Here is a 26,252-nt window from a genome sequence, read left to right as displayed (position 1 = left end):
TGAAGGTACCCCTACAAGCTCACAGTACTGTTATAAACCATGTACATGTTGAGTATCAGTCAAGGTCACCAAATAAGAAGTCACCCAGTTTTGAGAAAAAAATTAACTCTGGGCTATTCTTTAACATTCTATGAGATGCTTTCATGAATTTAACTTAAAATTAACAGGATCCATTTATATACCCAAAAGTAGAGAATTCAATGCTTTTAATCCTTACCTAGGGCCAGTCTCACAGCCAGACACAAATTTAAAGCCAAACATCCATATCTTTTTTTTTCCATTAGGTGCAGAAAACAACAATGACAAAACCTCTGCCTGAAGTATAAACAGGGAGAGCAACTGAAATAACACTATCCCTGACAGGTTCATACACAATCTGCTTAATAATACACAAACAAACAAACAAAATCACTCTGCATTTGAAATGCTTTGCAATTTTTGCTCTTACTTTTCATAAGTCTAGTTTCATAAAGAATGTGATCATCTCATTTCACTCACTCTATGATCCACTCTTATCTCTGGTGTCAATAAGATGACCAACAGAAGGGAAAAAGCCCTTCCTACCAACAGCAGAAACATTTAATATTTAGAGGTAAATATATGCATGTAGGTGTATGAATAATAAAATATGTTGAATAAACAAGTGAAGTCCAAACCCCTGGAGAATAAAAGATGAGTCTGGGCAGTGCTCATATCAGAACAGTGCACTGCATTTAGAATTCAAAGATTCCTTGTTTGATTGAATAAAGCATTTATTGTTTTTAGTTCCTAAAACAAATTAAGATTTTTATCTTCTTCCTAGAGTGTCCCAGAGAACAGGCTACTTGTCAGCTGTTAGATATGGATAGATAAAGATACAGATGTAAATGTACATATTAGTAGATAGAGATATACCTTAATTGTAGTTGTGTGTGCTCCAGGGTATTCTTTTTCTTCCAGTGTTGACCATCTTTCTATAAATTTGGATACCAGGGAATCATCATAGTCCACTATTTGAAATCCAGAGACGTTTGCACCTCCAAACTGAATTTTTAATAGGTCTCCATCAGTAAATCCCTAGACATAGAAAATGTTTGTCAGGCTTTCCTGAGAATCAAAGAGAACTTAACATTTACCAAATAACTCTATACATTGTGGTTTTACAAATGTCAAAGAACACATGAGTGATAAAAAGCCTAGAGTAAATGTTTGTGTATTTACAGCCAATATTCTGAACCAGTACCTACTGCCCTCTTGGCATCACAGTGGATCTTTAATCAATGATTTTTAGTTGATTGTACTCACATAAAAGCTCTCCATTTTATTGAGAAATCTTCCATGGATAAGTACTGGTTTTATTTATGCAATCTACAACAGAGCTCTACCACAGAGTCAGAGATACTCAGTAACATAAACCTAGTTCCCAAGAGCTACAAATGGTAAGCAAGTTATTCTTATTTAAATTGTTCATTCTCTCAGGTGATAAAACACCTTTAAAAGGAGAATGGAAAGTACTGAATGCCTAGTCATTATTTGAGAACAGTCAAATAATTTCATATTAAGTGTGCAACTTAATTTTTTATAACATATATGAAAGTTTAAAAATCACTTGCATTATTAGAATGAATTCAGTCATTAGTAAAACTATCATGTGGTGTTTCCATTGATTTCAAATATTGTGCTGTCATAAATTCTATCTCATTTTGAGAGTATATTCTCTCAAAGATGAAATCACAATTTTAATAAATCACAATTATAAATATTTTTACCTTATACATTTACTCATTATTCTGCATAAGGATTGAAAACATCCCTGAATCCAAAATACAGGAGAATCTTTTCTTTGTTATTGATATTAAAAAACATATTTTAATACTATTTGTGTGAAGAAGGATAATTACTTTGTTATTGGCTCATTATTTTGGTTTTTCTTTTCATTAAAATAATGCAAATAGTGCAAGAATACATAGAACAAAAGTCACAGCTTTTCTGCTCTGCCCCGCCCATGCTCCAGTTAAGCTGCTTCAAAACAATCAATTTCAGTAATTTTTGTTTTTCATATATTTACCTCCATATTTCTGTATGACACATTTTCACTATTCTTTCTTAAATTATTCATTTTAGATATTTTTATTGAGTTTCTGCTTATGTCAGATGAGTATGTAATTCATTCACATTTACCTGTTCACTCATTTTCATGTTCATGGTTTTCGTATTTATAATTCTATTATTCAGAGCAAAGTCAAATAATGTGGTAGGACTGCATTTTCCTTCTTTTGTTTGTGTTTTTTTTTTTTTAAGAGAGAGAGAGCGCAAGTTGAGTGGGAAAGGCAGAGAGAGAGAGAGAATCTTAAGCAGGCTCCAAGTTCAGCACAGAGGTAAGGCTCGATCTCAGAACCCTGAGATCATGACCTGAGTGGAAATCAAGAGTCAGACACTTAACCAACTGAGCCACCCAGGTCTGATGTTAGTAATTGCTTCATTTTTTTCACTACTATAGTTTCCTCTATACCTATCCTTATTTTTCTCTAGTTGCTCCATGAGAACTTTTCATGTTTATATGAGTAAATTTTTTAAGTAATATCAAACACATCAAGTAATCTGTTTCTCTTTTTTCTGAATATTTAATTGGCAGGAGACCTTCTGAATTGGTGCCTCTTTCCATCTCCTCTGCAACTGTTCCTCTGGAGTGTCCATTCACCATGTTTCCGACTTGTTCACCCGCTTCCTGGATCACTATTCTCTCATGTTTTACTCCCTTCTTCTTCCAGAGCCCTCAATACTTTCCTCAGACACATTGGAGGTAAATTTCTTGAGACACTGAATGTCTCAAGATATCTTCATTTTGCTCTGACACTTGATTATTTTGGCTGGGTACCGAATTTTATGTTGAGACTCTCATAATCTGACTTTTATTGTTCCTATTGAAAAATACAATGTCATTATTTCTAATTACTTTTTTATGTCACCTGCTTCATACTCCTCTCTGCCTCCACCTCCCACCTGTCCGAAACTTTTAAGATCTCCTATAGATCTCTGAAATTTCATGACGACATTTTCTTTGAAACATGAAAGAAGTCTTTCTTTCATTGTTTTGTGTACTCAATGGGCATATTTGTATCATCGAGTACTGGGAATTTTTCTGAATGCTCTTTGATAGTTCCTTTCCCCTGTCTTCACTATTCTGTCTTCCTAGAATGCCTGGTATTAAGATATTGTAACTCTTAGATTAAACATCTAAATTCCTCACAAATTCTCTGCACACACCACTTCATATTGTATTGTCATTTTGTTACATAATCTGGAAGATTTTTCCTAACCTTGTCATCAAAGTCATATAATTTTACTTGTTATTTTAGAAAAAAAAATTTCCCATAGCTCTTTCTTATTCTCTGAGTTTTTTTTTTCTTTTTCATAACATACTTTCTCTCTTCTTTTTTTAATTTAATTTAATTTTATTATGTTATGTTAGTCACCATACATTACATCATTAGTTTTTGATGTAGTGTTCCATGATTCATTGTTTGTGCATAACACCCAGTGCTCCACGCAGAACGTGCCCTCTTTAATACCCATCACCAGGCTAACACTCTCCCTAACGCCCTCCCCTCTAGAACCCTCAGTTTGTTTCTCAGAGTCCATAGTCTCTCATGTTTCGTCTCCCCCTCTGATTTCCCCCCCTTCATTTTTCCTCCTTCCTTAGGGGTAGTTAATTTTCTTCTCTTTCTCTGCAGATACTCATTACAATTTTAAACATTTTTCTTGTGTTTTCTGCCTGCCCTGTTTCTGTTTATTTATTCATTTATTTATTTGTTTGTTTTGTATTACATCCTTTATGGACCAGACTTTTCTCAAATGCCTGATTCTCTTTGGCTGTTTAACACTTAGACACTAAAACATTTCTTGGAATTTCCATGTGCATGGGGGAGGCTCCTTGACAAATGTGCTTCACTGTAAGATAGTCAGGTGGGGGTGGATTGCAGTACTTTCTGTCCATATTTATGGGTTGAAGAAATGAGAACTGGATCCCTTTATGACTACTTCTTCATCACTTTATGTACAAAATATCCTTTTAAATGCTATATCAGGAAATTAATCACAATCTGTGTTTTGGGAGCCTAATCAAGCATTACCAATTCCTGAGGAAATTCATCAGTAATGGTATCTGAGGACTTTTCTACCTTTTATAGCCACCTCCTTTAAGATTCATTAGACTCTGGACAGGGGAAGGGGGACATCTCCAACCAAGAGTCTGGAAGATGAACGCTCTTTAACTCTGAATGGGATTCTTCAATTTTAAATGTCAGTGAAATTTTCAAGCTCTAAATTCTCAGAAACTGCAGCACTCCTCAGATTCTTTGAACTTACTGATTCACTAGAAGTTCCATATGTTGAAGATACCAAGTATTCAGAAATGAAAAAGCAGAATTTGAATTCAAATAAAATACTGGGTATGTTCCTCCCTAGAAGCATGATAGCAGCAGGCTCTTGTTTTATATATATATATATATATTTTTTTTTTTTTTTTACTTTGGTCATCCATACATTTCTTTCCTTTTCATAGCATCACATATCAACTCTCAAATTGATGAGCCACCTTCTGTCATTATTTCTCAATGTTCCAATATAATCTTCTCCATCTGGACATTTTTAAAGATCACGGCTTTCAATGTGGCTCTGTGTTGTTCATCAAATGGCACAATTCACACAGGGGACTAACTGTCCAGGCTGTTCTTTGCACAGAATGTGGCTCTGAAGAGTGAATACAGAGCTTTATCTATTTTAACCCTTGCTTCTCTGGTAGGGGGTCATTTAGGATCTATATTATCATATTAATGGAAAAATTCTAATGAATTTTATAGTAGTTAGCCATTTCATTGGTAAACAGAAGTTTTATCTGAACAATCAACTTCTACTAATAACATGCAGGTTTGAGATTTAATATTCTAAATCACTGGTGCCACCTTCTAGTGAAAACAGTATCAGTTGTAAAGTTTTTGTTTTTGTTTTTTCCATCATTACTAGAAAAAATGTCTTCTGATATAACAATCTAATATTCCAGAAACCACCTACAGAAACAAATCTACAGGGCTGCCTGGGCTCAGTGGGTTAAGCTGCTGACTCTTGGTTTGGCTCAGGTCATGATCTCAAGCCCCGAGTAGGGCTCCATGCTGCTGAGCATAGAGCCTGCTTGGAATTCTCCCTCTTGCTCTCCCTCTGCCCTTACCCTCATTCCCTCTTTCTCTCTCCCTATCTTTCTAAACAAACAAACAAAGAAACAAACGAAAATAAAAAAAGAAAGAAAGAATTCTACATTTGGGGGGTGCCTGGGTGGCTCAGTCATTAAGCGTCTTCCTTCGGCTCAGGTCATGATCCCAGGGTCCTGGGATCCAGCCCCGCATTGGGCTCCCCAGTCCACGGGAAGCCTGCTTCTCCCTCTGCCTGCCAGTACCCCTGCTTTTGTTCCCTCTCTCGTTGTGTCTCTGTCAAATAAATAAAATCTTAAAAAAATAAAAAAAGAATTCTACATTTGGGTAAATATGAAACCTTTTCAGAGTCCTATTATGCTATTTAGAATAAGCTCTCATTTTTTCCCTCCTTTTCTCATATCTTCTTGAGTTTGGGGAGGGCAGTTTTCTCAGTCAAGTAAGATCATACTTCCTCAAAGAACATAAACTTTTGCAATGGTAAAGACTTAAGGTCATTTTACTACTGATCTGAAAACTATTTTGAAAAAAGTATCTAAAAATAATTCTAAATTGGCTCTGATTATACTTGAGAGGGAGCTACAATTAACCACTTGGATGTTCAGTATAATCGTAATTTGACAGAAATCCCAATGAAAAAGTGATCAGCTACAGGGATTTAATTTCATTGTGTTGCTTACATATTAAATAGAAAATCAGAAATAAATAAAAATAATATGTTAATATTCTTGACATTTACAGCTTTAATTTTTCACTGATGTATTCTCCCAAATGTGCATTTATTTCAGATACTATATTTACTAAAAACTTTAAAGGAATGCACAGAGGGAAAAATTATAAAACACTATGATAGTGAGAAACAAGAGGAAATTTGAACAATTAAACTTTATATATTTTTGAAAACTTTTCCATAATTAAATATGCCTTCTAAGACAATTTATAAAGTTTGTCAAATATTTCTGACATCACTAATAATAGGAAATTGATTAGAAAATGTAAAGTGAGAAGTGAGTCTAAAACACAAACTCAGAAAAATATTGTTACTTCTAATTGATCAATAAAATCAAGATATGTTTTAAAAATAACACTGATAAATGCTGGTCATTCAAAACTATTTTATAAGTAGCTCTATTAAAATTATAAATATCAATTAATTCACCTACCAGATTTGCAATGATATAATGGTAACCTTTAACATGTTTTCCAATGGTAATAACCTAACAAAGATAAAGAAACAATTATTTAATACATGCAAATAATATAAATTAAAATTATTGATGTTATGACCCAATTGAGGAAAAAAGTGGAATTTTATCTACTGTTTTCTGATATTCTATGATGATTCCTACTTGATAAAATACAATTATCAAATCCAGAGAATATTTCTCTCAGAAAAAAGTAACAATACATTTTAGTGCTTTATAAATGCTATCTTTCAAGAAGTCAATAACTGAACAAATAATTACTTCAGTTTAGTCAACAGTGAAAATAAGGTCAGAAGATTTTCAAGAAATGTAAAACAAAAAGAATATTGAATCCATAATAAGTCACAATTTTATTCCTCCAAAAGCTATTTTTCTAAAACATCAGAGAGCTGAAACCAACACCTGAGATTTTATATTCACACATCAACACTCAAATTTATAGTAGAAAATAAATTTAAAAAAATATTAATAAGCATATAAAAGAATTCTTATATGAATCTATAAAATAATATTCCCATCTTAAGAGTCTTGAAATGTTTGCAATTTAGTTCAAATGAACATTTTTGTTTCCAGCTTGAGGTAGCAAAACATCAGAGAAGCTAATCTTTCTCCACAAATCTGTCAAAAAAAAAAAGAAGAAAATAGCAGGAGGGGAAGAATGAAGGGGGGGAATCGGAGGGGGAGAGGAACCATGAGAGACGATGGACTCTGAAAAACAAACTGAGGGTTCTAGAGGGGAGGGGGGTTAGGGGATGGGTTAGCCTGGTGATGGGTATTAAAGAGGGCATGTATTGCATGGAGCACTGGGTGTTATGCACAAACAATGAAACATGGAACACTACATCCAAAACTAATGATGTAATGTATGGTGATTAACATAACAATAAAAAATTAAAAAAAACTCAATGGCAAGATAAACATGGTTGTCTTGGTAATGCTCATGAGTTTGGGGCATTACTGAATCAATGTGACTTTTCACTGATCTATAGCAATTCAAGATGGTAGACATTGGTGAAATGACCCCACTATAGTCCTAGTACTTAGATATTCAAATATAATTTTTATGTTTAAGAAAACTGTCACACCAATAGAAAGCATGAAATGGCAGGGCTACAGACAAAATTTCAAACCATTAGCCTGGTTTATCCAGACAAAATTTCAAACCATTTCCCTGATGACACAGTTTTGATGGCTTCCCATTGCTTCTAGCATAATAAACAAAATCCTTAATTTATGCTACAAAGTCCAATGATCTTGCAAGCTTCTCCAGACCCTCTTTTTCCATTCTCTATACTAGAGTCTTATCAGCCCTCTTTTTAAGTATTTTTGTACATGAAAAGGCTTCTTTCCGTCACCTCAGGACTTCACATATTCTATTTCCTCTGCTTGGAAAGCTCTCTCCACCACTCTATCATTTGTCTTATTAATGCTTCAGGCACAAGGAATCTCAGCCCAATGTTACCTCTTAGGAAAAGACTTCCCTGACCTTCCCTTATCCCAGACAAAGTCAGGTACTTCAAAGCAATGTATTTAGTTAAAGAACAAGGGCAAAATCCTAGGAAAGAGTCCACCAAATGCCCCTTTGATGTTAAGTGATAGCTATTTGGAAGAGTTAGGGCTTGTGTCATTTTCTAACCTATTTTTATGTAATACAACTAAATCGCTTTTTCCAAGAAAATGAACCCTCTGTATTGAAAGGAAAATTGTGAAGAAAAGATGTCCTTCTGCATGAAAAATATATTAATTAGCATCACTTGAATTGAGTTGATTTTGTCCCTCATACTTCCTACTGACATCTGTTGATTCTGCTTACTGTTCATTCTACTTTCTGAATCATGTTTGTCTTCCTTCTGGGAATTAAAAACAAACAAAGACCAAACAACAACAACATATCATAAAAATGGTGCTACCAGTAGTTGAGTTTAGCGTTCACTGAAAGAAAGGGAGGGGATATGAAAATTTACTAGCCCTGCCTCTACATAGGAATTCATGTTGACCATACTATCACATTTTTGCTTTGTAATAATCAACATTGCACTGCCAATACTAAATTTATATTGATTTCTAAATGTTTCTGATGGCTGAGTCCTTTTCCCCACCCAATCACAACCAGAAATAAGTAACTCCAAGGATTTATTAAATGATAAAATACTCATAATCAACAAAGATTGATTCTCTTTCTAACTTTAAACTATTTTAACAATAAAGTTTCATCACCTCTGTTCTCTTGTAAGTATTGATAGAGTGAATAAGTAAATAGTGTTTCCTTTTCTTGAAATGTACTTCAACCCCACTTTTTGCTTGGTAAACTCTATTCCTTGAAGGTTTTCCATGATCTCCTAATCTAAACTATTTTCGTAATTTTTTTCATAACATCCTGTTCTCTTCATTCATATATATATACACCATCATTATAATTGCATATTAATTTCTGTAAATATATCATAAATATTCACCTTAATGGGGTTTTGCCTGTTTTGTTTAACATTACTTTCTTGGATCCACCACAGTGCCTGTCTGGCAAACAGACACTCAAGGCAATTTATTGAATGAGCAAATGAATGAACCCAAGCCAGACAAATGCTGCCAGTATGTGAATATCTAACCTGCAGTACTACAGTGTGACATGTAAAACTTATTTTCCCCTCTAAACTATGGGTTAATGGGGGTACAGATACCATTCTTCCCTTTCTTTGCATGTTTCATTCTAGACACAAAGGATGTCTGCAGTTAGTGTTTGCTGAATGATGCAACCAACCATTGTACCACTCATTTAACAAATTCAAGAGTGTCTTTTGAAAATACAATATACATGTGCAAACTCTCTGTACCTTTTGAATGGATATCCATACGGACATTTAATCATCATATATTTGTTTCAAAACACTGCATTCCATATATTCCCAATTTCTCCTATAGTTTCCCTCTTCTAGTTTTGGAAATAATTATTTTCATATAGACACTCACCAACATTTGTTATGATAATCCATGAATACATAAGTTCTTTAAAAAAAGACTAATAACTATTATTAAAATTCAGTTTTAATGAGACTCTCCTATGAAATTCAAATGAGTTGTTGAGGTTCACATTTGAACACGAGAGCTTCAGGTTAAAAACAACCTTAATTTCATCTCCTGAGACAGGAATCAAGATTTTTCCATGGAAATGTTCACCACTCTGGCATATAAGATTTAGCTCTTTCTCATAACAAGTTAGTTTTATCCAGTTATTTAATATTTTATGCAAGATCCATTTTGTATGTCTTAGGGCCTGTATTATTACATATCAATTAAAGCTGCATCAACATTCATGTTTGCAAAATGCTTTGTGTTATACAAATTAGTGAATTGTCTCTGCAAAGCCTAGAAAGACCTAGAAATGCATACTTAACTGCATATTTTTCTTCCAATCCTATATTATCCCAAGGAACTAGCAGCCACTAAACACACACACACACACACACACACACACACACACACATTTATCAGTTGGGAAAAGAAACAGATACCCAGGGAAGCAGATCTTAACTCACTAAATCATGATGCTGCTTCACCAACATTCCTGGTCACTTATCCTATGTATATAATATAGTGGATCTTATTTTTATCATTAGGATATTACTGAATGGCTGTCCTATCCCAAAAGACCTTAAGTGGAATCAAGGTGGTAAGGTAAGCACAGATAAAACATCCTTATATCCAGTAAAATTCTCAAACATCAGACACAGACTATGTCTCTCCTACATACAACATGCTTTCTCTGAAAGACACAGATGCATTCAGACAATATAGGCCTAATGTTCCATACTGAGCTCTAATGTTTGATGTTCTCCACGTTTTGCCATGAACCACTCACTTTTCCCTTAGAACCCCAGCCTTATTTTCACTTAATTGGTGGCTATTCCTTTATCTCTAAAAAGTTCAATAAGTTAAATTTTAAATTTCCAACTAAAAATATCAAATTTTAGGGCAATGCTTATCATATAAAACAGAAGACTCAATAGTTACATATTTAATATAGTTAATGATTAATATAATGTGTCAGCATGATTGAAGACCATCTGCTATTGCTAACCAAAGCCAGAGATAATTTAATGATGATCTTTGCTGCATCCTACATAAAACCATAAAGGAAAAACTGCTGTTCAGCACCTCACACAAATACTCACTGCAAAATGCTGACACTGCACACACATTCTATAGGTGGTGCTATTAGAAAACAGAGAGTAGCCAACCTGGTCTACAATGTCGTTTACTTTATCCCGTTCACAGTCTAGGATTACACGCCGTTCTTTTTTTAACTCCAAATCTTGAAAAAGTGATCGGTATGTCTCATCTTTCTTGTCATTGTTAATGTTTCCCACATTGATAGCAGTCACTTGCCATTTCTTTTCAGCAGCAGAATCCAGCACAGCTTGCAGTGTTGATAAGCCTAGGAAGGCAAAGAAAAATGATGACTGATAAAGATACTTGAATAACTCAGATTTATGTTGTGAAATTGACAGCAAATATATTTTTAAGGCTGATATTTTTGTGCAACTGAGGGGATGTTGACTCCTCTAAAAAGCTACAGTGATGATCTTTATCAACATCGATTATTTCTGCTTCACATCAAAAACTCTTTTATCTATATGCTATTGTTCTGACGGAAAGAACCATGGTTTGGGGGGAAATAGTCTCCCCTTCTTTCAGCTCTATCAGCTGTCTTCTTTCAGATATTACCAAAGAGTAATGTCTGTGATACCTTCGGTTAAAGTGAGATCCAAAGACATTACACACATTTCTTTCTCTTACAGGACGGGAAAGACTGTTTCTTTACATATGACAGTCTATCATTTCATATTAACATCCTCAAGAGGTTGCAAACATTTTCAGGGAGACAAATGTACATAAGTCTCTGTGAGCATACAAGCCAATAATCTTGATGAGGCTATTATCTTTCCTCCTATTGTCTTTCATTCGGCAATTGTTTTTCCTCAGCCTTCTATCACATCATATTTTTGTTATTGGGACTGATATCATAGAGATTAAAATGTTCTCCTATTAACCCAGATGGTAACAGTTAGTTTTCTAGCTCAGATTTGTTACATTTACTTAACTTTCCAAATGTAAGACCCATTTACTATTTATCAGTAACTTTGCTTATAGCATCATACAACTTAGAAAATTTCTTTTTCTTTTTAATAAAAATTCATTACTTCATATGTAGGATTGAGAAGGGAAACAACTGGGGAATTTATTGCCTAAAGCTAAATCTGCAGTTTAGCACTTGGGAAAGCAGTACATAAACTTGTCTTCCATATCACTTCAATTCTTCACTAGGTGTTTCAGGATGGTTGTAATTCTGAATCTATAACCCTTCATCATTTGTTAGATGGAATCTTTCCAAAAAGGAGAAGCTTTTTCTACTAATTTCTACTAATTTCTAGTAGAAATTTCTAGTTTCTACTAAATTTCTAGTAGAAATTTCTAGTTTCTACTAATTCTTTTCTACTAATTTCTTAATGAACAACATCTTCATTTCTACTAATAACTTAATGAACAACACAAAATCTGGGCTCCAAAAAGAATTCAGGACTCATCACATCATCTTTTTTTTTAAAGATTTTATTTATTTGACAGAGAGAGACACACAGAGAGAGAGGGAACACAAGCAGGGGGAGTGGGGGAGGGAGAAGCAGGCTTCCCGCCGAGCAGGGAGCCCGATGCAGGGCTCCATCCCAGGACCCTGGGATCCTGACCTGAGCCGAAGGCAGACGCTTAACGACTGAGCCACCCACGCGCCCCATATCATCTTCTTGATTCCATAAAGTCCTACATCTTTCTCAGAAGAATGCTGATTTCTTTTTGCCCATAAAATGTGGTATTTACCTAATGTGATCACACTGCTCTATAAATTTTATTCATGTGCTATGCTTTATTTCAATCTATTTACTATGGCAAAAATCTGTGCTTTCTAAAAAAAACTATCGAACTTGGAAAACCATTATTAAAAATTGGATTATTCAATACGGGCCAACAGGATATGAGATTAGCCTAGAATGCCTTATTATACAAAATGCAAGGAAGCTCTCCAAAACTATCAGCTTTATGTCAAAAGACTCAGGAGCCAATGTGATGAAAATCATTTTAAGTAAAGATGAGGCAATTTGGATATCAATAAGAATAATAGCTGCAAAAGACTTAAAATATATAACATTTTAAATCCATGAATTCTTATTAATATCTAACAATATAAACTACCAAAACTGAAACAGCAAGAAATAGAGAACTTGAACAGACTGATAACCAGAAAAGAAACTGAATCAGTGATATTTAAATATATACAAATATCTGGTTGCCTTTGAAGGATACTAGGAGCTGAGTTATTATTTTGAAATTGGTAAATAAGGGAAAAGAAACAAGCATTTTCCTGCCTTCCTATATGAACTATACTCAGGATAATAACTAATTAAGACAGCTTTTCCTTTTTGGAAAGATTCCATCTAACAAATGATAAAGGAATATGGATTCAGAATTACAACCATCCTGTAACACCTAGTGAATTAATGAATCAAGGTAACAATCATTAACTCCTGCTAAAAACACAAAAGGAGAGATGACCAGAAGTTACATGTCTCTAAATAGGAATATTTAACATCACCTATGGAGTATTCCTGCCAAAAAAATGAACATGAATCTTACAAAGTTTCTAGATCTAGCTACCAATTTATAAGGAATATGTAGCAGAATAATATGCTAAATACCACAGTGTTGAAATAATCAAATTGAAATTCTACATATGTTACTAAAGACTTAGAAGATATATTAACCAATTAGGAGATAGGGACCTCATTTTTATCTTGATTCAAATAAACTGTGGGGAAAAAATGGTTGATGATATTAATGAATTACTATTAATCTGCCTGCATATGATAATGATATTGTGGTTATGTTGAAAAGAAGAGTATTCTTTCACAATACAAACTGAAATATGTACAGATGACATGACATGGTGGCAGGTATTTGTTTCAAAATAAATGTGAAGGACAAAGAGATATAGATAATTACAGGATTCCTTGTATATTGGTCATTAACAAAGCTGAGTTAATAGTCCTTGGGGGTCTTCATACTATTCTCTCTATTTTTTATTTAAAATATTTCACTATGAAAATTGAAAATAATTTATTTTTATTTCAAATTGGGAAGTTGAACCATAAATTGAACTTAAAGTGAAATTTGTTTTTTTGGCAAAACAATAATTGTTTCCTCTGTCCAGTCATGTATCAAAAACATGGGCTACACAAGAATTTCTCAAGAGATAATTTAAATAAGAAACCACATTTCAGGGGCGGCTGGGTGGCTCAGTTGTTAAGCGTCTGCCTTTGGCTCAGGTCATGATCCCAGGGTCCTGGGATCAAGCCCTGCTTCAGGTCCTCTGTTCTGTGGGGAGCCTGCTTCTCCCTCTCCCACTCCCCTTGCCCATGTTCCCTCTCTTGCTGTGTCTCTCTTTATCAAATAAATAAATAAAATCTTTAAAAAATAAGAGAGAGACCATATTTCATTGTAAAAAAAATTCTATTAATGATAAAATTTCTTTTAAAAACATCATGGATCACCTATGATTTCCATTAGGTATAAATAAATCTTGCCACGATACAATTCAAACACTTTTCCTGTTTTTTATCATAAGTGAAGATAGAACATACAGCTGGCCATCATGATCAATTCAACATTTCTCAAAGTGCTTGAAAACAGTTATTAAATTTATCCAGTCTTCTTTCCTGAGTAGGAAAAAAAAGCTAATTTTCTAAATCTCTTTCACTATCTAGGTCCTACTTTTCCACATTCTAATCTTTATGCAACTAACTCTTCCTTGTTACCTCTTTAAAAACATTATATCCAGGCGCCTGGGTGGCTCAGATGGTTAAGCGTCTGCCTTCGGCTCAGGTCATGATCCCAGGGTCCTGGGATATAGTCCCACATCCAGCTCCCTGCTCCTTGGGAGCCTGCTTCTCCCTCCCCTTCTCTCTCTCTCTCTCTCTTCCCCCCCCGTCTCTCATGAATAAATAAATAAAATCTTTAAAAAAAATAAAAATAAAAATAAAAACATTATATCCATGAATGATCTTCCATATGCTATCCCCATATTGTCATATAGCACTGGAATTCCTTTCTTCTAGGCAGAAATTATTTTTGTTTTTATTTAATCATGAAGTTTACCACATACTAAAATTTCAAGTGGTGATGTTCTTGATATTCTATTCCATCTTTCAACATATATTACAAGAAATTTTAAATATAAATAATGATTTGTAAATAGGTTTCATCAAGTGATATTTCTACACCTAACATTTATTGTCAGTTCATCTTGTCAAAGGCTATGGAGATGATATATTAAATTTATAAGAATGCATTTAAAGAAATGGTTGAGTTTTCAACTAATTCATTCTATGTGTCAAAAATAACTCACAGCTGGTATGGATTTTCTGTTATTAAAACTCTCAGAATTAATGTTTTGTAACCTATGAAGCCTAAAAACATTACATCCATTAAGAAACTAAATAGCTCAAGTGGTACAATATCAGACTTGATTAATTTAGTGCCATCAGAAGACAATGAATAATATTAAATCATCTCCTAGGGACAGCCAGGAGTAACTCACAATCCATAATATAGTCTGACTCATGATTTAGAAAGATTGCTGTCCCATGCTTAGTAATCCATATTCTTAGATTTGTTTTGTTTTGTTTTGTTTTGTTTTTGGTTAATAGTAACAGACCTCTTAGTCTCTCAACTTGCTTTGTGTTTTCCTCACAACTAAGAGTTTTGTATTAATTTTGGTTACTTTAAAATTAGCAGATCATTTTAAAAATCACTGAAAATACATGTTACAACTACTGAGGTGAAATTAACCTCTTCAAACCTAATACAAATTCATGTTCTTGGTCTCTTGGTACCACATTCTAATTAAGGGAAAAGATATTACTTGAGATAATTACTCTTTCCCTTCCACACAAATGGCATAAACGTATCTTCATAAATACCTCCATCCCTTAATCAGACCATAAACTTGTATGGACAGTGGAAATTCTTTATAAATATTGGTATACTTCAAGTTATTAGTAAGTGGTAATTATTCTACTCTAGTATCTATACTATATCAGGATATTTGAAATATAGCAGAGACTGATTTCTTATTACTGAATTACTCAGAACAAAGAAAGCTTGAGATATGCAGTTGTTCATCTAAAAATAGGGAAAAAAAAACCCAGAAAATTAATGATTCCTCTTAATCCATATATTTAAAATACATTCTAAAGTAACTCAAGAATATTACAAGATCTAAAATTAAGTTCTGGGTGCCTGGGTGGCTCAGATGTTTAAGTGTCTGCCTTCGGCTCAGGTCATGATCCCAGAGTCCTGGGATCGAGTCTTGCATCGGGCTCCCTGCTCCTTGGGAGCCTGCTTCTCCCTCTGCCTCTCTCTCTCTCTCTCTCCCTCTCTCTGTCTCTCATGAATAAATACATCAAATCTTTAAAAAAATAAAAAATTAAATTAAATTAAGTTCTAAGCTCTAAAAATTCTCAGGCTTTTGGCTAAAATAAAGAACAGCTAGACTATGTTTTGTTGGATTACATTACCACTTCAAGTGCCTAACTGTTGCAAGATTAGTTATAGTTGTGTAACTTATTTGTGAGCTGACAATCACCTTAAAACTCTCCCAAAGCATTACCATTGGTACTTCACAGTTTCATCTTGAGTTAGTATTAATAACACTGTGAGAGAGTTATAGAAATGCCATCAGCTTAAAGACAGGTAAAGTCTAAGTGCTTTAGTTTATATATTAGTGGGTGGAATTAAAAATGATTACTGCAAATAAGTATATTTCATTCAGACCACTTCTTTCTTTTCAAAAATATTTTCTTAGTTTCATTTAAAATTCACTGTCCTTATTCATCTTTTAGGCACAGAAATTAATATTTATGATCACTAAATCATGGCAGCATGCCTAGGCAGATTAGATTAACATATATTTCCCTCATTGACTTTCTCAGGAACATCTGAAAAGAAATTTATAATTTGGAAGTATTTTTATTCTATGCATGATTTGTTCTTGGAACTGGAATCAAAGTGCCTTCCCTTCAGGGAACAAATAGTGTGGCTCAAAATTAAAATCAAGATATAAAGATATAAAGCATTAGTTCTGGTTTTACTTACTGTCTATAGAAATGTGTTGTCTTACCTTATTGACATTGAACCAATAAATAAGAAACACATTTTGATTAAAGTCTTGGTTCAAATTTATACATAAATCTATATTTAATGCATTAACATAGGTAAGCCCATTACTCTATAGTTCCAAATGTATTGAAGATCTATCTACCTACTGTCCATGAAGTAATAATATGCTTTTAGGAAGAGCACTGGGTCACCAAGGAGTGGCAGGCTGCTGCAATATGGCTTGGATAAAGAGAAGACAACAGTCCTAAAACATCACAGTCACCAAATGAATATTTTCAGCATTCCATTCATGGGTAAACTTGAAATAGAAGAAGATGAACTCTACAAAGACCAAGATGAGTCTATGTCCTCCCTTGTTTATAATTGGGACATGGACTCCTGGACTTGTTGCTCAGCATTTTGATGGATGGTGGGAAGGAGGAAGGGTTTAAATGGCAGTCTGAGTTAGGAGCAGTGCAATAAAAAAGCATAGAATATTTTAATTTTTTTTTCATCCAGCTCATATTTGGGGCAGAATGTTAGGGAGCCATTTTCAAGCTTTGGCCATGCTTCTCAAAAGAACATCAATTAGTATATTTATAAATTAAAACTTAACAATATAGGGATGCCTGGGTGGCTCAATTGGTTAAGCATCTGCTTTTGGCTCAGGTCATGATCCCTGGGGTCCTGGGATCGAGCCCCAGGTCAGGCTCCCTGCTCAGTGGGGGAGCCTTCTTCTCCCTCTCCCTCTGCCCCTCTCCTTGGCTTGTGTGCTCTCTCTCTCTCTCTCTCTCTGTCTCTCTCTCAAATGGATAATAAATAAAATCTTAAAAAAACAATATGTTTATTTAATTATAGACTCTCAAAAAAGTAAAGATTATTAAAAATTGAAAAAAAAACCTGTATGCCAACATTTTGGACAACCTAGAAGAAATGGATAAATTCCTAGAAACATAAACTACCAAAATGAAACAGGAAGAAATAGAAAATTTGAACAGACCAATAACCAGCAAAGAAATTGAGTCAATAATCAAGAAAATCCCAACAAATGAAAGTCCAGGACCACATGACTTCACAGGATACCAAACATTTAAAGAAGAGTTAGTACTTAGTCTTCTGAAACTATTCAAAAAATAGAAAAGGAAGGAAAACTTCCAAATTCATTCTATGAGGCCAGAATTACCCTGATACCAGAACCAGATAAAGACACCACTAAAAAAGAGAACTACAGGATAATATTCCTGATGAATATTCTCAATAAAATATTACTAAACTGAATTCATTAATACATTAAAAAAATTCACCACAATCAATTGGGATTTATTCCTGAGTTGCAAGTATGGCTCAAAATTCACAAATCAATCAATATAATACATCACATCAATAAGAGAAAGGATAAGAACCATTTGGTCAATTCAATATATGCAGAAAAAAAACGATTTGACAAAGTACAATGTCCAGACATGATAAAAACCCTGAACAAAGTAGGTTTAGAGGGAACATACCTCAACATAATAAAGGCCATCTGTGAAAAATCCATAGCTAACATTATCTTTAATGGGGAAAAACTGAAACATTTTCCCCAGGAACAAGGTCAGGAACAAGGTCAGGAACAAGACACTCAATGTCCACTCCCACCACTTTTACTCAACATTGTACTGGAGTCCTAGTCACAAGATTCAGACAACAAAAAGAAATACCAAATTGGTAAGGAAAAAGTAAAACTTTCACTATTTGCAGATGACAGATACTGTGTATAGAAAACGAAAAAGACTGCACCAGAAAACTGCTAGAATTCATACACGAATTCAGTAAAGTTACAAAATACAAAATCAATGTACAGAAATCTCTTGCATTTCTATACACCAATAATGAAGCAGCGGAAAGAGAAACTAAAAAAAAATCCCATTTATAGTTGTACCCAAAATAATAAGATACCTAGGAATAAACCTAACCAAAGTGATGAAAGACCTGTACTCTGAAAACTATAAATCACTGATGAAAGAAATTGAAGATGACACAAAGAAATGGAGACATTCCATGCTCATGGACTGGAAGAACAAATATCATTAAAATGTCTATACTACCCAAAGCAATCTATACACTTAATGCAATCCCTACCAAAATACCAATAGCATTCTTCACAGAACTAAAACACATAATCATAAAATTTGTATGGAAACACAAAAGACCCCAAATAGCCAAAGACTCCATTTCTTGAAAAAGAAATGCAAAGCTGGAGGAAGCACAATTCCAGACTTTAAGTTATATTACAAAGCTGTAGAGATCAAAACAGTATCGTCCTGGCATAAAAGCAGATACACAGATCAATGGAACAGAATAGAAAATCCAGAAATAAATCCACAATTATATGGTCAATTAGTCTTCGACAAAGCAGGAAAGAATATCCAAAGAGAAAAAGACAGTCTCTTCAACAAATGGTGTTGGGAAGACTAGACAGCAACATGTAAAATAAAGAAATTGGACCACTTTCTCACACCATACACAAAAATAAATTCAAAATGGATTAAAGACCTAAATGTAAGACCATAGAAATCCTAGAAGAGAACATAGGCAGTAATTTCTTTGACCTCGGCCATAGCAACTTCTTTCTACATGTTTCCTGAGGCAAGGGAAACAAAATAAAAAATAAACTATTGGGACTACATCAAAATAAAAAGCTTTTGCACAATGAAGTAATCAATCAACAAAACTAAAAGGCAACCTACAGAATGGGAGAAGATGTTTACAAATGATATATATGATAAAAGGTTAGTATCCAAAATAAATAAAGAACTTATAAAACTCAACACCCAAAAAGCTAATAATCCAATTAAAAATGGGCCAAAGACATGAACAGACATTTCTCCAAAGAACACATATAGATGGCCAACAGACACATGACAAGATCCTGATCATCACCGATCATCAGGGAAATGGAAATCAAAATTACAATGAGATATCACCTCACACCAGTCAGAATGGCTAAAATCAACAACACAAAAAACAACAGGTGTTGGAAAGGATGTGGGGAAAAAGAAACCTTCATGAACTGTTGGAATACAAAATGGTGCAGCCACTGTGGAAAACTGGATGAAGGTTCCTAAAAAAGTTAAAAATAACCTTATGACCTGGCAATTGTACTGCCGGGTGTTTACACAAATAATACAAAAATACTAATTCAAAGGGATACATGGACCCTTCTGTTTATAGCAGTATTATTTACAATAGCCAAGACATGGAAGCAGCCGAAATGTCTATCTATTGATGAATTGATTAAGAAGATGTGTTGTATATAAACAAAGAATGAAATCTTGCCATTTGCAACCACATGGATGGAGCTGGAGAGTATAATGTTAAGCAAAATAAGTCAGTCGGTAATAATGTAATATATGGTGATTAACATAACAATAAAAAAATTAAAAAAAAATAAGTCGGAGAAAGACAAATACCATATGATTTCATTCACATGTGGAATTTAAGAAAACAAAATGAACAAGCAAAGGGAAAAAATAAGAGAAAGAGAGAGAGACAAAGCAAGAATCAGAATCTTAACTAGAGAAAAAAACTGATGGTTCCCAGAGGGGAGGTGGGCAGGAGGATGGGTGAAACAGGTGATGGGGATGAAGGAGTGTATTTGCTGTGGTGAGTACCAGGTATTGTACAGAAGTGTTGAATCACTGTATCGTACACCTGAAACTAATATAACACTATATGTTAACTAACTGGAATTAAAATAAAATTTTTTTAAAGTTAAAAAAAAAAAGCTTATAGTCCATGAAGTACAGAGAGTGCCAAGGACAGACCAAATTGTTTGAAATTGAAGCATGTAGAGATATACTGAGAAATGAATTCATAGAATGTATTTTTAAAGCATGCATAGCAATTTTTTCTTATGACTGCCTTAATTTTCATTGCTTTGCCATCATATTACATTTTAAAAAGTTCATTCATGCATTTACTGCATGACTGGGTTTCTCTTCTTCAGCCCTTAACCTCATACAATTCAAGGAAGTACCTCCTATTTAGTGTTATGTGATTATAAGCATGCATCTTTGTTCCCTTAATTGGATAACAAAATCCCATTTCCTTGATCCAAGTAAAACACTAGGTAAAGATCAAGTCTTTTACTAATATTTTGAGTCTTACACACTTATCTCTGAAAATAGTTTCAGATCCAGTGTAACACTGTTCATATTAAGACCAGAGCAGCTATTTGATAATAGCTTGAAAATGTGTCCATAGGCCGTTTTTGGCTTTAATATATAATACTTAATTTTAATATATAGTACTATAATATTCTTCTAATATTCTTCCCTCAAAAGATGAACTTAAACCCGAATCAACTTGTACAATTTCATGACTGGAGATTATCTCATCACTTCAATTTCATTTAATATTTCCAAAGCATGTATTAATAAAATGACTTCAAAATGTTTCATGTTCTTTTCACAAGTACATAAACTCATACATCTTCACATGATCATCTCCCAGAGTTTTTCTTCAGTATCTCTCTTCAAATACTAGAGTTTCTCTTTTTCTATTTATGGCCTCTGTTGTCTATATGACTTTTCCCAAAAGTTCATGTTCACCTAGAGGGAGTCACACTGAGGGTGAAGTATGTCCCTAAAGTAAAAACGCCACCTTCAACTTTGTCAAACAGAATTCATCTTCTGATCCTTCAATTTAGCCAGCAAGATTCAGATCAGATTCTCATATCATCTCAAACTTAAAAAACACAGATGCTTAACCCTTATTAATACTATTGATTCAATATCAACTCTGTTCCAGCATCATCTTGAGTGCTGTGTGTACAGTTAGGAACTGGACACCCAGTGTAATGGGTACTGCCTGGACATTGCCTTCCTGGGGCTTACACCCAGGGTGCAAATAAAAGACATAATGTTTGGCTTGTTTGACTAAAACTGTCCCTGGAACATAGTAGGAGCTCAATAGCAGTTCTTGAGTAAAAGAACAGATGCTACTATTAATTAAAAATTGTGGTAAGTACTATGTAGGACAAGAGGAGACTTCTTTGTGAGAGAATAACAGTATGAAACGCAGCTCTGTGGAAATGCTCTGTAAGCTAAGACGTGAAGGAGGAGAAAGAACTAGAGGCTTGTGCAGAGATTTGGGGTGAAAGGGTTTGGTTTGGTGCATCTGGAGACAGTGAAAGAAGGTTAGTTAGATGGATTTAGTTCAGTGAGTGAGCAGGACAGTAGCATAAATTGGCAGGAACCGGACCTTAGAGCCATGTTAAGGATTTTCAATTTTATCTTCATTTTAATGAGAAGTGTTTTAAGCAAAGGAATGATAAGGTCAGAAAAGCATTGAAGAGCATTTACACATTGCAGATACTTTGTGGAAAATGGATTAAAGAGAAGCAAGTGTGGAAATGGAGAGGAGAGAGAAGGAACATGTGGCGGTGGCCTGGCCTGAAGCAAAGACAATGAAGAGTGTCCAGAGATAAAATATATTTGCGTGGTAGAAATCACTGCAACAGGATGTAAGGGTGAAAGAGGCATGGAGAATACTCACAGATTTCAGGCTAGTTTTATTAATGTAACAGAGTTCTAAAGGAGTTAGCAGAGACCAGGAGGAAAGCCTATGAATAAGCTCAGTTTTGTAAGCCTTTTATCACATTAATAAGAAGTATGCTTTGGAATCATCCAGCACATTGCAATCCATATTTTCTTTAAATGGTTCTGTTTTAATTTTTCATTCCTCATAGGAATAGCAAAGCCCTCTCTTCTCAAAGCAGGGGAGAGAAGTTGTTGACATAGCAACTTTTTTCAGCTTGTAGAGGGCTGACAGGCTTTTCCACGGAGTATTCTCATTCTGGGAGGACAGGGCAGAGAATCAGACACCTAGCTTGAGCACTCCAGATGGGATTGCTGCAGCAAATGACTACAGACTAATCAATGGCGAATTGACTGACAGCTGGCTCTCTTCTTGTCTGCCCTTGCAGGTTAACAAGGTGCCCTATCTTGGTCGAAACAGGCTTCTGGGTTTCATTTGAACCTTTAAATATTCCAGGAAGTAAGCTGCTGAAGGAAGCCCAGTTTGATACTTAGGTACTCTTACAATAGTGGTTCTTAATCCTTTTGAGTTTGGTAATGGGTACTGTCTTTAGAAAAATACATATGCAAACATGTGCACAAAACATTCATTCAACTTTAGTAAGTACACCCACTGAGGCCAAATCATGGACCCAGGAATATTTAAGAACATCTGAGATTCCAAAGAAAATTAAAACACAACTTGAAAAGATATATGCACCTCTATGTGTACTGCAGCATTAGTTACAGTAGCCAAAATATGGAAGCAGCCTAAGTCTTGACTAATAGAGGAATGGATAAATAAGATGTGGTGTATATATAATGGAATATCACTCAGCCATAAAAAAAGATGAGATCCTGCCATTTGTTACAACATGGATGGATCTAGGGGGTATCATGCTAAGTGAGACAGATGGAGAAAGACAAATACCACATGATTTCACTTATATGTGGAATCTAAACAACAAAACAAATGAATAAACAAACGGAATCAGAATCTGTTTTTAAAAAGCAGGACTAGACCTATACATATAGAGAACAAACTATAAAATATAGAAAACAGAGAATACAGAGAACAAACTGATGGCTGCCAGAGGGGAGAAGGGTGGGGTGTTGGGCAAAATGGGTGAAGGGGAGTGGGAGATACAGGCTTCCAGTTATGGAATGAATAGGTCTTGGGAATAAAAGAATGTAGTCACTGGTATTGTAATAGTGTTGTATGGTGACAGATGGGAGCTACACTTGTGGCGAGCAAAGCATAATGTACAGAGTTGTTGAATCACTATGTAGTATACCTGAAACTACTGCAACATTGTGTGTCAACTATACCTAAATAAACAAACAAATAAATAAATAGATAAATAAAATTTTAAAAAATAACATCTGAAATTCTATGACACATACATCAAGCAGGTCTGTTAATACCAAACTTTGCAACAAGAGATGTGGGAAACACGAAGGAAGTAACCCCCCCTGAAAACACAACTTTAGTATAATGAGCCAAGATTCTATCCAATTAGTATGCTAATCAATAACATCTCATCATAAACCTAGAATTATGAAAATGCATGGGTCTGGTGTCAGAAGACCTGGGTCAAATTGTACCAGCTGCTCAAGTGGATCATGAGCAAGTCCTTTAACTCCTCTGAGATTCAGGGATGTCATTTTAAAGCAAGGTTAATAACGGTCATACCTTCTTCATAAAATTTTTGCATGTGAAAATATTTAATTGCTATTAATTCTCTAGAAGTCCTTATTTACATATTTATTCAGTTTCACTTAAACCAATTTTCAAGGCAGTCACTTCACTGACCTTCAACTACTAATGTAGTCCCCAGAGGGTTTTAGCTGCTGATGTGAGAAGGTGCTATTTACATTACATTACAACTGAACATCTGGGCATCGGGTTGGCAGAGTCTATATCTTTAAATTGAACATTCACAACTTTTTTTAAAACTCTAAATATGTTTCTCAAGTTTCAAATTGCATTATTCATTTACACAGAAAAATTAAACCAAGTGACCCCTGGACATATGACACCACATGTCCATAACATCACATGTAAGTGTTACTCCATAACATCACTTAAGTGTCAAGTGTAGGCATTGAATTTGACCCATTACAAAGGCATAGGGATATTTTTACTCACCTCTGTCGCTGTCATAGAGATATGCAAACTTGTCCCATTGATAGTATTCAATCAAGCTAAGAAGTGCTCCTTTGAGGTCAGGTCTCATCTGAATGACAAATGGATGTGTGCCATCTGTTGGGAAGCTGGGAGTGATGAAGGAGACATGGAGCGTTCCACAAAATGACGTGATGGTATTTACAGACTTCTTGTCATAAAATCCAAAAATAGCATAGACTCCTCTTGAAAACTGAGAGCAGACTGAATAGGAAAAATAGAAAGGATAAATCATTGAAATCGGCATACAATAACGTAGATTTGCTTAAACTCCATGCCCTTTTATATGAAACATAAAATAATCAAATTGAAAAAATATAGAATTTATATCAATGATCCATCCAATGTCTGAGTACTTATTTACTTAGCACTCTCTTTGAGGAATTCAAAGAATTATAAAGCATTAAAAAGTAATTTTGGTTACAAGAAAATATATACATTATTTTTACAAACCACGTAAGTGGAAACCTATTTTAGGACAGCCACATTGAAAAAAAAAGTGTAGGGGCTCTTGGGTGACTCAGTTTTGTTGAGTGACCAGCTCTTGGTTTTGGCTGAGGTCATGATCTCAGGGTCTTGAGATGGACCTCCAGTGTGGGCTCCATGTTCAGCAGGCAATCGGCTTAAGGATTCGCTCCCTCTGCCCCTCCTCGCACTCCCACATGCACGCTTTCTTTCTCTCTCAAATAAATAAATAAATCTCTAAAAATAAGTGTAAGAAACAGTCATTAGTTATATGAAGAACAAACTAGTTACCTGGCATTTATACACATTCATAACATCTCATTCCCTCTAATATATGATTCTTTAAAAGGATTTATTGTGTTAAGGATGCTTCATACTAGAAGGTCAGAGTGCTTATGAAGAGTTCTAATGCTGACCCAAAGTTCTTTAAGAGAAACCAGATTCAAGACTCACATGATACACAAAAAGACATATCACCAGAAAGAGACCTCCAACCTTGGGTCTCTCAGTCAAGTAGCAATTAAATGGAGTTCAGAACCCCTAATTTTAATCTTTCTCATGGACTTCACTTACCTATACAAAATAAAAAATATTAACAAAATATTCTGATTTAGGACCATAATCCTTAAAAAAAGTAATATTTTATTTGAAAGTCCCCAGCACTCTACAATCCCTTACCCTCTAATGATATACAGTAAATGGCATATGACAACACCTTCTCCTACCCTTTTCCCCATAGTCAATCACTAATTATTGTTTATGCTAATACCTAAATATACTCAAATGTGGTCCACTCATCTGTATCTCCATTCCAATCATCCAAGTTCATTAACAGCCTATACTTACATTGTACTTGCCTTGTGGCTAGCATGATCTATGGCACATTAACTCGTTCATTTCTCATGAAAACCCTTAAGGCAGGAACTATTATTATTCCCAAAGAGGGATTTTGATAGGAAAATTGAAACACAAGATTTAGTGATTTGCCCAAGGTCACACAGCTAGTAAGTGAAAGATGTTTCGTTCAAACCTAGGCATCTGGATTCAAAGTCCATGCATTTAACTAATGGATAATACTGTTTTTCTCACTTGGATTATTGGAATACCTGCCCAACTTCTTCCTTAATCCATTATTCCCTTTCCATTCAATTCTCCACAATATAGCCAGAATAATTTTTTGAAACACAAATCTGAAAATATCTGAGAAGTAAGGGTTAACCTTGTCCAAGACTGAAACCTCTGAAATGCCCTATAGAAACCACCCATGCCACAATGCTTAATTCCACCAATTCAGGTCAACCACATAGTTTTAAATGATTAAATGCCTGATATTTTTTTAAATCTCAAGGGTTATTTCAATCGAAGGAAATGGAAATAAGCTATCCAGTAACATAATCTACAACAAGCCAGAGCATAATACCAAGCATCCTTTCAAATTAATTAATCCCAT

The 26,252-nt window shown here is 34.5% G+C and overlaps 1 protein-coding gene across 3 annotated transcripts in view; it reads right to left on the bottom strand.

Moving 5' to 3' along the window:
• The window catches only part of GRIA2 (glutamate ionotropic receptor AMPA type subunit 2), a 149,446-nt gene that overhangs the window by 54,083 nt on the left and 69,111 nt on the right, over nucleotides 1–26,252 (bottom strand). For all 3 annotated transcript variants that reach the window (XM_027598314.2, XM_027598313.2, XM_027598312.2), the window contains exons 3-6: nucleotides 24,302–24,541; nucleotides 10,627–10,823; nucleotides 6,350–6,403; nucleotides 895–1,056 (exon numbers count right to left, since the gene is read on the bottom strand). In XM_027598314.2, coding sequence (XP_027454115.1) covers nucleotides 895–1,056; nucleotides 6,350–6,403; nucleotides 10,627–10,823; nucleotides 24,302–24,541 — 653 coding nt within the window. The remainder of the gene's footprint in view (nucleotides 1–894; nucleotides 1,057–6,349; nucleotides 6,404–10,626; nucleotides 10,824–24,301; nucleotides 24,542–26,252) is intronic.

The sequence above is a fragment of the Zalophus californianus genome, chromosome 2, assembly GCF_009762305.2.
Source record: "Zalophus californianus isolate mZalCal1 chromosome 2, mZalCal1.pri.v2, whole genome shotgun sequence".
Taxonomy (NCBI): Eukaryota; Metazoa; Chordata; class Mammalia; order Carnivora; family Otariidae; genus Zalophus; species Zalophus californianus.
The sequence above is the reverse complement of the archived record's forward strand: the minus strand, read 5'-3'. Positions and strand labels throughout refer to the sequence as shown.